General features: G+C 38.4%; 1 protein-coding gene across 1 annotated transcript in view; it reads right to left on the reverse strand.

Moving 5' to 3' along the window:
• The window catches only part of NSUN3 (NOP2/Sun RNA methyltransferase 3), a 49,920-nt gene extending 36,588 nt beyond the window's left edge, over window positions 1-13,332 (reverse strand). The window contains exons 1-3 of the mRNA XM_006215607.4: window positions 13,195-13,332; window positions 12,269-12,378; window positions 2,653-2,996 (exon numbers count right to left, since the gene is read on the reverse strand). Of these exons, the coding sequence (XP_006215669.1) occupies window positions 2,653-2,996; window positions 12,269-12,378; window positions 13,195-13,206 (466 nt within the window). The 5' untranslated portion in view covers window positions 13,207-13,332. The remainder of the gene's footprint in view (window positions 1-2,652; window positions 2,997-12,268; window positions 12,379-13,194) is intronic.
• Between the last annotated feature and the right edge of the window lie 24 nt (window positions 13,333-13,356).

Genomic DNA, 13,356 nt, shown 5'->3' on the forward strand with positions numbered 1-13,356 from the left:
CCTGGAGAGATGTAGCCCTCAGCAAGAAAGTTGATCAAGCCACTCCATTAAGTTGGGTCATTCTTAATAAATTAATTTATTTATATGAAAGTTAATGCTTTCCTATTTAGAATCAGAATTGTTTGATCTTTTTCTATCAGCACCAAGACATTACAAATGCTATGCTGACAAAAACAGAACAAGGTCAACAACAACAAATGGACAATCCCTCACTGTGCCAACGGGTGGGAGCAGCTGGACCAGAAGAAAAGTAGACTAATTTTAATCATCTGAAAATATAAGCTTTTCAATCATTCAAAGCTGTGAGCCTCTTGGCCCAGAATAAAGGCCAATACTGATCTAAAGAAATTTGGTGGATAAATGCATGTTTAGTGGAGCCATCATTTTAAGTTTTGCTTATAAAAGCTTTTTTTTTTTTCTTTGCATGGCTTCTGCATTCCAAATTCAAGCACTGTAGCTAACCTAATTTGGGCTCTGAGCATCAGCATGAAGACATCTGTACTTCTTAGTAAGCCATTATCATTAGCCCTCCTTAGATGAAAGGCTGCTTTACTTGGAACACTGCCTGTGGTTCATTGCCCTTGATGTAAGAACAGAAAGATTCTTTTCCACTTCAGACTCCTAGAATATATCCCATTTGCCTCTGGATTCCTAATCTGGAATTTCCTTACCATAAGCACGTAAAATATTCATAGCCTACTAATGAGGATAATCTAGGATTAAAATGCCCTCTCCTCAAAATGGTATCCAAATTTGGCATTTCTCTTCCACCTTTCACAATACTAAAAGTTTTACATTCAAAATTGATGTAACAAACAAAATAAGGGTACTGTCAATGAACACAGGGTGAAGGTAAAAGCAAATATTCCCTATAACCTGAGTCCATAAAATTTCATTTTCAGCTCCAATTATAAAAACAGTAAAATGTTACAAAATAATCTCTTTTGTTCTGATTTTTCACATAAAAAGTATAGCAAGATTCAGTAACAGAATTTAAACTGCAATTTGAAAATGCACAGTATGTTTTCACCTAAATATACAGTTAACTGATATGTGTGTGCCAATGCCTAGTACACTGGGTTCACAGTTCTCATAAAAAATTTTGTAATCTATTTCAACAGGAATGCTCTCAAAGAAAGATATAAATTAGCAGTCTTCAAACTGGGACATGCATGCCCTGGGGATACATAACTTCCTAAGGGATGACTTGGATAACTGTAAAAGAATTTTCAGATCACTGACTTCCTCAAGGAGGAGAACATCTTGGTCAGGGCTTCTCCTTCCACAGTGGCTGGCCCTTCATCAACTTTACAAATGAGGAGCAAGCTTTCCACCATCTGGAATCTTATTACAACAAGTTGTACCAGGGCACAGAAACCTCCAAAACCCAAACAGAGGCATACAACACAGTGGTGCCTGGGCTGAGAAAGTGCATGAGTCTCCTAACTAGATGACACAGCCTTTTGTAACTGAGATGGTTTCCAATCCTTCGCCTTTATCAAAATCAAAACCAGACCTAAAGAGTGCTCACCTAGTAGATGATTAAAATAACCCTCAGTGAAAGAGATCTACGTGATTCAGGGTTATAACTGAGGAGTTTAAAGAACTAGTGAGACTAATACAAGCCCCACCATTTCCATCTTTTTATCTAGGTGAACAGCATTTGCACTTACAAAAACAAAACCATCAAACACCAACCGGACGGAATTGACGCTGAACCCTGTCTCATCTAGCCATGAGTAATTTTCATCCAGGGAAACTGGAAATGATATTTTAAAAGTCCCATCGTTTCATTAAAGAAAATAATTTACAATGAATGCATTACTTTAAACAAGTATTTATTAAAATGTATATTATATACATTTCATCATTTTTATACTACTAATAATAGTAATGATAAGTCATTTCAAAAGAACTTTTAAAATGTTAAGAATTGCACTGTTCAGTACTATATCCACTTGCCACATGAGGCTATGAGCACCTGAAACATGGCTAGTCCAAATTGAAATGTGCTATAAGTACAGAATGCACACCAATTTCAAAGATTTTGTAAGAAAATGAGAATGAAGAATATCTCATTAATAATTTTTCTTTTGATTACATGTTGAAATAATACTTTGGATTATTAGGGTACATGTATAATTAAAATTAATTTCACCTGTTTCTTCCTATTGTTACTGAGACTGCACAAAAATTTTAAATTTTATATGTACTTCATGTTACATTTCTGTTGGACAGAACTGCCTTAGAACTTTATGGTCCAATGATACAAAAAATGATTTTAAATGTTTATGTTTTTGTTGCATAGAAGTATGACAAAGATATCAATACAAGACTCTCAAGTGTAAAAGTAACAAAATAAAAAAAAAATCTTTGTCATTGGCTTATCAGGATTCACATTATCTGATAGATCCATGGTCACAAAACGTAGTTTTGTTACAAATTTCCTGCTAGAATTAAGTAGCTGGGAAAAAAAAAAAAAAGGTTTTTACACTATTTCCTTAGCTAAAATTTTCGTTCCACACTGGCCTAGTTTTCAGGCTTTTAAAGTCTGCAAAGTCAATCTTACACTTCTCTCTAAACACTTTAAAAGTATTTTGTAACATATAGTTGTAACAAAAGCTGTCGATTATGGAAAGAAGAGCACATTACCTGGATAAGCACACTGCATCAGAGCCACAGATTTGCCTCCAGGGGCGGCACACAGATCCAGGACCTTCTCCCCGTCCCTCAGGTCCAGAGCCAGCACTGGGAGGAGAGAGGCGGCATTGAGGAGGTAGTATTTTTTCAGGTTTCCAAGCTGGTGTCTTTCTGAAGGCATCCTGTGAGGAGTTCTGCTAAGGTAACACTTCATTGATTTAGGATAGTAGGGTAAAGACTCTGGAAAGAGTGAATGATAGCCCTTCAGATGTAAATCCTTCTCTAGTTCAAAAGGAAAACTGAATCGGTTAAGAAGGACAGCATATTGCCAGCATGATGGAGATGTTAGTACACCCCTAGAGAGAAAAAGAAAAACAAAGGGATATTAATATTGTACAAAGCAATACTTTACATTACTAAGCGAGGGAATGTGGTCCCAGTTTTATATCTTCCTTACCTGGGATTGTGAGAGCCATATCAGTATTACTGACTTTTCCTTTTGCCTCAGGCTCCCATATGGCTCAACCCAGCACTGTTACGGTTCTGTCTATATTTAAAACATTGATATTGTGTCCATTGTGCGTTTTCTATTTTGTATCAATTTGGGTCATTAAAATAGTATTTATCTTGGTTATCGAGTTTTAGGAACACCTTAAATTCTGCACCAGAGAGGAATGCCTCACTTGCCCCAGTCTAGTCCCTCCCTGCAGATTATCTTGCCAAAAAAAAACATGGCCTGTCTTTGCATACTTCTAAATCCACCAAAATTGATTTTAGTCTACCACTTTTTGCACAAGAAAGAGTTTCTTAGAGACAAAATTTGAAACTTGAATCTATTAATATTGAAGGGAAGTACCATCATTAAAGGGTGTTTAAAGGAGTAAGGGTTAAATTTTTCTTCTGACAAAGATAAAAGTACGAAAAGCTAACTACACTGAACCCTACAGTAACAGAGTTAATGAGGCAATCAGTGGCTCAGATGATACGAAACCAAGGATGGTTTAAAAATCACTTATGGATGGATGGTGCAGGCTCTCCCCGCACCATCCCCCAGCAGATCTAACTTCCTAACTTTTTATTCGGTCCAACAGTTAGATCTTTTGATGATCACAATATCACATCAATTGACAAATGATACATCAGGAAATAATTTATTTACCAGCTGACCTTTCTAGCTGAGTTATTTGGGAGCCTCATCAACCATGGTCAATTAAATAAATTCCAGATGCTACTCACTCTGGTGTTGCTTGTGTGAGGAATGGCTGGATTGAAATGTAACACCTGTGACTCAAAGTGTGCCATGTGAATTTCAATTTAGGCTAATACATGAAATTGCTTTCTCCTTTCGCTGCCTCTCACTGTGGTGGTGCATCATAGGAGCCTTGTGTTTCAGCTATACTGGAAGATGGCAATCTTTTTAAGAACATGCTTCAAAAATTTTAACATGCATCAAGTGTCTGTAAGACTGCTGGGCCTGACCTGGGGGTTTCAGGAGGTCTGGGGCGGAGCCTGAGAATCTGCATTTCTAGCAAGTTCTCTGAGGTGATATTGATGCTGCTGAGCCCCAGGACCACACTTTGGGAACCACTGCATTAAAATGGACCCAAAAGGGAAATCTATAAATGCCACTGTTGTGAATCTGACATCAGTCCATCCCAATCTTACCCTCCAAACTGGATGAAAATCTGTCCAGAGTTTTGAGTCATGCAGCAACAGGGAAATAATGTTCAGAAAACATAATTTAATTAATACAGACTGAAGTGGCTTGGCTTACATCATGTATCCATCCCTCAGCTAACAAAGGGTTGAACACTTTCAACACACTTTGGATACTTTAAATTGGTTAATATCTGACAAGGCAAATCTCCATTTTTTTTTCCTACAGAATTTCCAAAGCTATTTTAGAATGTTTATTCTTTCAGATGAACATGAGAAACAGCTGGTCAGTTAAATATTTCATAAAATATTTATATAGACAGATTATAAATTTGACTAGGGTTAAAGTAAATGCACTAGATTTGGGGAGAATTAACATCTTTATTGTATTTACTCTTTCCAACCTTCACAATATGTTTCTCCCTTTATTCACATTTTCTTTCAGGTCCCTTAGTGAAAGGTTATTAATCTTGCATATTTCATTTAGCCTTACTGTATAAAAGGACAGTTAGTTTAGAAACACTACTGAGTCTTATACATTATCCAATGTTAAATCTTGAAGGATGAGGAGAAATTAGCCATATGACGAAATGAGAAGGGAAGTTCCAGGGTCAAGGCTACAGCACTTGTGCAGGCCCAGAGGTATGATGGACAGTGCACTTGCAGAACTAAAAGTAGTCTAGTGTGACAGAAGATGATATGGGTTCAGCATAGGATAAAGTTTCAAAATTTTATCTAATAAGTTGTAAATTCTTATAAATAAGAAGTCATGGAAAGATTCTAACGGGAAGAGCCTCATGAGATTTAAAAATGGCACAGTAAGGCAGGAGTCTTCAGGAATTATTCTAGCTCATTTTTAACAACTAGATAAAAGAAGGCCTTGCTCAGAACAAATACATTTTCTGATCCCCCATAACTGACTACTGAACCACCTAAATTTCCTGAAACAAGTTTTCTTTAGCCTTTAACAGCCTCAGCATCAATTGCTCTTTCTGCCTAGAATGACCTTTCCTCTCTCACCCTCTTGCAGCCTGGCTAACTCTCCTACTCGCTGCTCAGGGGGCAGTTTAGGCTTTATCCCCCCAGGAAAGCCTTTCTATCTACCACCCACTCTCCCCACTCCACCTCACCCTGATAATATTAACAAAAATTACTGATCAGAAGCTTACAATATGCTTTTTGCATGCTTGCCTCATTTTACCATCACAACAACCATGAGGGGTGGCTATTATGTCCATTTTAGAGGTCAGGTTAACTGAAGCTTTCAGATTTGGCAACTTACCCAAGGTCACATTGCTGCTTAAGCAGAAGTCCCTGATTCAAAATCCGCTGGCTTTAGAGCCTAAAAGAAGCGTGAGGCCCTAGTACAGTAGCACAAGTGGTATACAGCAGGAAGGGGAAGAGAATTTCTACTCTGACCCTCACCTACTGCCAGTGGCCCGTATCCCTGAAGTGGTCTATTGCCTCTAACAGTGGGAACAGCTTGACAAACTCAGCCCTTGAGGACCAGCTGCAGCAGGACAAACTCAAAGACATGACTGCTAAGGCTGCCCAGGTTGGTGCTTCCAGCCCTGAGAAAGCAAAGCTGTGTATTAATGTGGATCTCAGCTTCCCCTGCATCCACCTGCCAGCAACCTCCTCTCCCCTCAAACACACACACACACACACACACAGACCCTCCAGTGATTACACTGGTAGGATGATGTCCTGGTGCTGGTGGTCTAGTGGCTACTCTCTTCAAAAGCTCTGACGGATGGGCTAGTAGCCCAGCAGACAGTGGAGGGAGTACACATGAAAAGGCTCAGGAAGACACTGGCCAGGCACCACATTCCATACCTCCTCCCAAGATTCATGAGGAGGAGCCTGAAATGCTCCACTTACTGGACTCCAAGGCCAGAAGTTCAAGTACACCAGCAGACAGCAGAACTGGGACCTACAAGGTCAGTGACCTGCAAATGTTTTGCTAGTATATCCACTGATACCACTTCAAAAAAACTATATACCCTCTGGAACATTTTAAGCTGAAATCAAAATCTTCCTCATATGTTTAAGGATGTAATTTCCAGCATACTGTAAAGATTGACATTTTAAGATATAAATTACACTGCTTTTTTAAATGTATCCAGTGGAACCTAAATACCAGACTAATTCTGAAACCCATCACTGTCCATTTAAAAATTCATGGAATGAGTCTTCTTGAACAGGTGGAAATTTTACACCATTCCTTTTCCTTTTATTTACATTATAATTCCTCATATAACTTTATCCTAATATATTTTTGTGCTTTTAATCCTTATTACCCTATTATATTTCTCTTTTTCTCTCCCACACACATACACACATGTATATACTAAATTTGTTTTCACTGTAGCCTTAAAGGTCTAAGCGTTAAAATGGTAAATTCTGGATTCAGTTATCAATAAAATTATTTGTACACAATTGATCAAAATAACTTACAGATTTGATAATTATTTAAACATAAAAAGGAAAAATTCATAAGCAATGTATCTCTTAATGAAATGAGATTTTCCCCCCCTCATATATCCAAGGATGAATATTACCAGTGCTCTAATGATCAGGGTTCAACATCAATTTTATTCCTGTTTTGTATTTGTAGAAGGGCTGAGAGAAACCTTCACTTAAATAAGTAGGTAAGAATTAAATACATTTTGTTAAAGCAATGTCTCCTTTTTGTTAAACTTCTTTTTGAGCTATAATCTCAAATCACTAAATGACATATCTTCAAAAATATTTTAAATGCTCTATTAGCTGACAATTCAATTGGAAATCCTTTACTTTTGTTGAAAGCAAAACTTGGAAACTGTCTGACGTGTCAGGAAAGAGTTTGTTAGTCGTTAGTCATTTACTTTCTAAACCCTTACAGTGATAGTCCAATAGTCTCTGGCAGGGGGAGTTCCTGACAGCCCGGAGGAATGCAGTGTGGAAGAGACAGGATGGTGAAAGTGCACCCCCTCTGTAAAGTGGGACAAAGACAACAGCAGAAGGGCAGGTTGGGAAAGGAGAGTAAGTCCCCCCTCAGGCAACAGAGGAGCAGAGTAATCTGGAAGAGCACATGTGAAAGCTGAGAATCTGGAAGTTGATTGCTCTAACTTGCCTCTGCTCACATATCCCTTGAAAATTGCATAATATATTATTTGGACAATGTCTGATATATGATGATTTTCAACTTTTCTGTGATTTTTACTACTTTACCTTACTATTCTATTCTCTACCTTCCTATGTAATGATGAGGATAAAGAATCATTTTGTCTAGACAATGTTAAGCACAATTGGTATAACTGCAGATTACAAAATCAACTAAATGTTCGTGTTTAAAAAATAGAAATCCCTTTTGTTTTATTGCTATCATTATCCACTAGAGGGCACTCATTCAATCATTTTAAGCCTGGTTTAGAAATCAGAATAAACCAATTCATGGAAGTGTATCAAAGTTATGTTTTCCAGTTATTTTATTTTTATTCTTCAGAGATTCTAATGATGAACTGATTGCCTCCTGTTCTTTCTTGGTGTTGTTTCCTCCTTGTCTCTCATAGAAGGACAATCTATGTCCCTATTTCTAGCCACAGTATCTCAGGAAGCGTTGAGGGAAGGCTTGTGTTTCTGGTGGAGACAAAAAAAGGCTGAAAATACTGCACACAAGAAGTCCTTATGTCCCTTACATCAGGAGATGTGTGCATACACAAGGCTGGGACTCCAAATCCTTCACAGAAGCATGCTTGGTAGAGGAAAAGGCACAGGCTTTCAAGTCACAAGCTTGGACTGGCCATAAACTGAGACACCTGGCAATTTTTCTAACCTCTCACTTTGAAGGGGGCTAAAAGTTACTACTCACAGGGTAGTTTCACAGATTAAGATTGAACATGTGTGCAAAGTCAACATAAGGGACAAAATAGAAATTGAGGTACTAGTTCATTTCTGTTTTCCCCAACCAGCCCACTACACCCCTCTTCACAGATTCTGGTAATACAATCTGGTTATATATTTCTTCCTCTATATGTTAACTATGTGAACTCTGGATTAATAAGGAGAAGGTAAAAAAAAAATTTACAGACAGGCCAGAATTAACCATGTTTCCCCCAACCTTTTTTTTTTTTTTTGCTTTCCACAAAGTGCACACAAAATTTCCAAAGTTTGTAAACATTTGCAATTAATCCTCCCCTCATATATATTTGAAGGCAGAATATATATAACCCATTGTGCTCAGCACAACGTCTGGCATATAAATACAGCCTAAATTGTGATTAAGTAGATGGCTTGCACACGAGTCTTAGGAATTGGTTCTTCCTGACCCTCCTTTGCCAAAGAGACAAGCAAGTTATTAAATTGTGACAAGAACAGTCTTGAAAGAATTACAACAGCTGTATCAACAAAATTCAATGGAAACACAAAGGGCAGAACTAATTTTGCTGAGTGTATGTGGGGCAGATTGATGAAGAATTAGTTAATAATAGTAATAGTAATAAAAATAATTCTAACATGTATCAAGGGCTTACTATATGTCAATATTCTAAATACTTTGTATATATGTAAATTTATTTTATCTTTCCAAATAATTATATAAAACATAGAATTTTTCCCTTTTTATACACAAAGGTAGGAGACACAGAGATGTTAAAATAACTTTCCTGAGTCACGTTACAAGATGCAAGGGTGGGATTTCAACCTACACTTTAACCACTGTACAGAAAGAAAGGAGATGGTCATTCCTGGCAGAGGGAACAACATATTCAGTCCCAAAAGTCTGTCTAATCACAATAAGATGTTTAGTCCAAATGTAACACTGCAGACAGTGGGGGAACAAAGGAGGCTCGTACTCCAGGAGGGACACAACGGAATACGGCAGCACTGAGAAGCAGCACGACAAAGGTGGGTAAGACAAATTCCCAGGGCTTTTCCAAATGTGCGCTGTGTATCACTGGGCAAATTACTTAACCTCTATATGCCTCAGCTTTCCTACCTGTAAAATGATGATAATAACAGCCATCTTCAAGGGTTATACAGAAGATTATGTCATTATTTGTAAAGTGATAAGAACATTGCCTGCCATATTGTGCCAAAAAAGTGGTTGCTAAAATAAGCAAATAAGTAAACACTAAAGGTGGGCGACTACGAAAAGTGCTGCTGCAATATGCCAGGTAAGAAATGACGAAGGCCCAGCTAAGCAGGAACAGTGAGGATAAGCAGGAGATCCAAAGTAAGAAACTTCTCATATAAAAGCAAAAGCATTTGGCGGGCATTTAGATTTTGATGGGGGCAGGGCAGTGGTGTGTGGTGGCAGCACACAGTTCCAGGTCCCCAAGACCACTCTCAGGCTTGATTATTAAATAGAAGGACACACAGAACTCACCCTTAGACCCATGCTTATGGTTGAGGTTTATTATGGAGAAAAGATACAGGTTAAAATCTGTCAAGGTAAGAGATGTGTGATGCAGAGGCACAAGCGTTCAAAGCATAAAGCTTCCACTTGTCCTCCGGTGGAATCATGGACAAGGATAACTTTTCCCTGCAATGTGTGACAATACGCATAGGAGCACTGCCAACCAGGGAGTCCTGGTGTCTAGATTTACTGGGCTCAGTCACACAAGCATGAGTGACTGCCCACTCACTGATCTTTTTAGACTTGAGTTCCTCGGGAGGTAGGAGGTGGGAGGCCTAGCTAACACAGTGGCCCAGAACCCCCACCATAAATCACATTGCTAGACTTTCTCATGTTGCCCAAGCCCCCAGGTAAACAAAGACACTCTTGAGCAGGACACTCCAAGGGCTTACAGATCACCTCCAAGGAGCTGAGGGCAAACGTCAGACCCGTTTTTGAATAAGGTTCATTCCTTACGACAAAGGTAGTGAAGTGTGGAGGAGGAAAGAGGAAACCAGCTGATAATGATACCTTCCACTGAGATAGAATATGCAAGTAGCAAATGGCAACATAAGCTTGGAAAGGAAAAATTAGAATATGCTTTTGAGTTTTCCTGCTGTGGAACTAAGTGATGTGATCAGAAAACACTTAGAAGCGTGGGGCTGAAGCTTGGGAAGGACCCCACCACTTGAGACAACAGCATACTGAGGGAAGCTTACAGCCATGCCAAGAATGGGCTCACCTGAAAGAGAACATGAGGACAAGTAGGGCAAAAACTGAACCAAGGTAAACCCCAACTCCAAAGGGCTGCTCAGAGGGCAATGGCGAGGAGAGTTTTTACAGAATAAAATTAAAATAAATACTAAATTGTCCCTACTATTACAGGACTATTGAGTAAATTACTTTCTAAGTAGCACAAAAATGCACTCGCCTTTCTCTGGAAGTACATAGACTCTGCAAGCACAGTACTATGTCTTTCAAATAAATGATTAAAAGCCAAAAATATTTGTTTTCATTTCCCCATGCCTTCCTGCATGCACAGAGTACTTTCTAAGCTGAGAAAGCTTTTATTTTGCCTATGGCAAATTTAGCACATGTTTATGCAAAACTTAAACTACCATGAAAACCCAACAAAAAGGCAGATGAAGCAGAAGGCACAGCTAATCAAATGGATTTGAGGTTCACCGCTCATTTTGGTTAGGGTCAAATAATAATTTATAAATCTGTCTGAGCACATTAAATAGAAAAGTAACTCATTACATTAGGGTATGAATAGCCAGATTACTATAAAATCTGAAGACAATATACCTCTTGAAATCTGTTTTTTTAAAAATCATCCATTTATGCCTAGTTACATCGCAGGTATGAGAGGCATATAGAATATGGGTTAGCAGTGGGAGTTTATGAACCAGAGAGTCTGGGCACAAATCCCAGCTCTCCCACTTAACTAGCTGAGTGAACTTGGGCAAGTTACTTAAACTCTGCAGTTTCTTCAGTGAAAAATGGGAAACAAATCTCAAAGGTTTTTCTGAGGATCAAATGAAGTCAGTATTGCCTGGCACGTAATAAGCACACAGTAAGTGTTTCGTTATTGTGCTATTCTATTTGAGTACCTTTGCATACTGAAAACCTCACAAATTAATTACACACTCCACTATTTATTCCTTTTTCTCCTGTGATAGAAGACACACATTTAAAGATTTAGTCTTGAGATAAAACTTCAAGCTACATTTTCACATTATAGTATTTACAAGTTTCTAAAACAGTTTCATTTGTTTAAAATTATCTCAGAACCACCTTATACTTTATTAAGTCACCAAGAAACCTGGCTTCCCTCAGGTAAGACTAGGTACTCCTGACTATTTCTATTAGGATACTCATGGAATTAGCAGCTTATATAGTTTTAATCATGCTCCTCCTCCCCCAGGAACACCAGACTGTCAGCAAACTGGACATGGGGACAGTCTTGCTCTTTGTATGTCACAGGGTATAATGTATCAAGCACTCAGTGTAAAGAACACAGAGTAACATACCAAAGGCAAAACTCACTAAACATACAAATTAAACTTCTCTCACATCCGTGCATTAAATATTTATTTGTTTTCTATAATACATTTAAATAACGTGTGTGTGTTAACACGTGTGTTCAAGACATAGCCAGCTATTACATAGGGAAGAAACATGATTACTAAATAAAATGACATTAGCTAAGATAAAGCAGTGTTGGCTTTAAAGACTTGTTGCTTATCTTCTGAATTTCAGAAACTAGTCAAATATCGTCAAAAATTTCCTTTAAAATTTTTCTGTTACAAGAGAATTAATTTTGTCAAAGTGGTGGGCATTCCTATTTCAAAGATCAAAGCAATTGCACAAGGCAAGGGCAGAACAATTTGTGCTATCACTACAAAGTTTTCTTTCTCCTCTTTTCATCTCCCTATGATTCAGTCTATTTCCTCCTCATTCACCCCTTCTGAAGCCTCAGCAGGAAATGGCAGCCAGGTTTAGATTCCTTTATTTTTTATCTTCCCAGCACCCCTCCTCAAGAAGGGTTTATTTCTTGTTCTATCATAAACCATCGAGATGAATTATACTAACCTTACTGTATTCCAGGCATCTCCAAGTTCTTTGGAATACTGATTTTCAAAATGATCCAATACAACTTTGCAAATCTGTTTTGCAAGCTTCCTCTCTGATTTTGCTTTCAGCTATGATGATAAGAAAAAATTGCTGACACACTGATTTATAAATTTATTGAACTTCAACATTAGCAAAGTCTTCTTTTCTTAAGATAAAAACTTTTTTTTTGGATAATTACTAGTTCTTGAAACAGGAGCTGTACCTCACACATAACAAAATTGTATTACAATACTCTTATCTACTTAAGAAAAAAGGTTTCTCCAAATGACTATTGCTCAAATGTAAAGCAAAGGTTAAAGCAGAATCCTGGTGTTAACAGAGGACTATACGTCAAAGGAACAAAATTTAAATAAGCCACTCTGGATGTTAGCATCAGGGAGAAGTGGGTGAAAAGCATATGCTAACTCCATTATCTTTGCAACTTTTTTGTAAATATAAAATTATTCCAAAATAAAGTTTATTTAGAAAAAGTCACTCTGGGCTCCTGCGGAAACTTCCTTACAATTCTATCTCATGTACTAATCCCGGAAAAGTTTATCGAGGGCCTTCTATGTAACAGATACCGTTCTAAGTTTCCAGGATAGGGCAGTGACAGTCCTGCAGGAGCCTGCATTCTGCTCAAAGCTGAAAGGAATGGATATGTTAAAGCCCGCAGCCTGGACTGCAGACAGGTTATCTGAGGAGAAGGTGAGTCTCGGGAGAAACGGACAGAGTATGCAACTACCAAGCGTCAAAAAAACAGCATTATTCCAGAGCTCTGGACTGAAGCTAGAGAAACCCAGAGATCAAGAAGTTCCCCCGTCCCAGCCCTCTGCCCCGCCATGCCGGTCAGTAAAGAAATGTGCAGTTCAGTCAGAGGCACCCGGCTGGGTCCCAACCCTCACCCGGGTCAACATCTTCCAGTCAGGAGGGGTCAAACGAGAAACCAATACCGCTGGGCATCTAAAGCCTGCAGGGAACAAAAACAACAGCCCGCCTTACGAATTTCGCCAGACTTCTCTCCTATCCCTCACGTTTCCGACTCAACATCTCGCGAGATATTGGTT

This window comes from Vicugna pacos, chromosome 1, assembly GCF_048564905.1.
Source record: "Vicugna pacos chromosome 1, VicPac4, whole genome shotgun sequence".
Lineage (NCBI taxonomy): Eukaryota > Metazoa > Chordata > Mammalia > Artiodactyla > Camelidae > Vicugna > Vicugna pacos.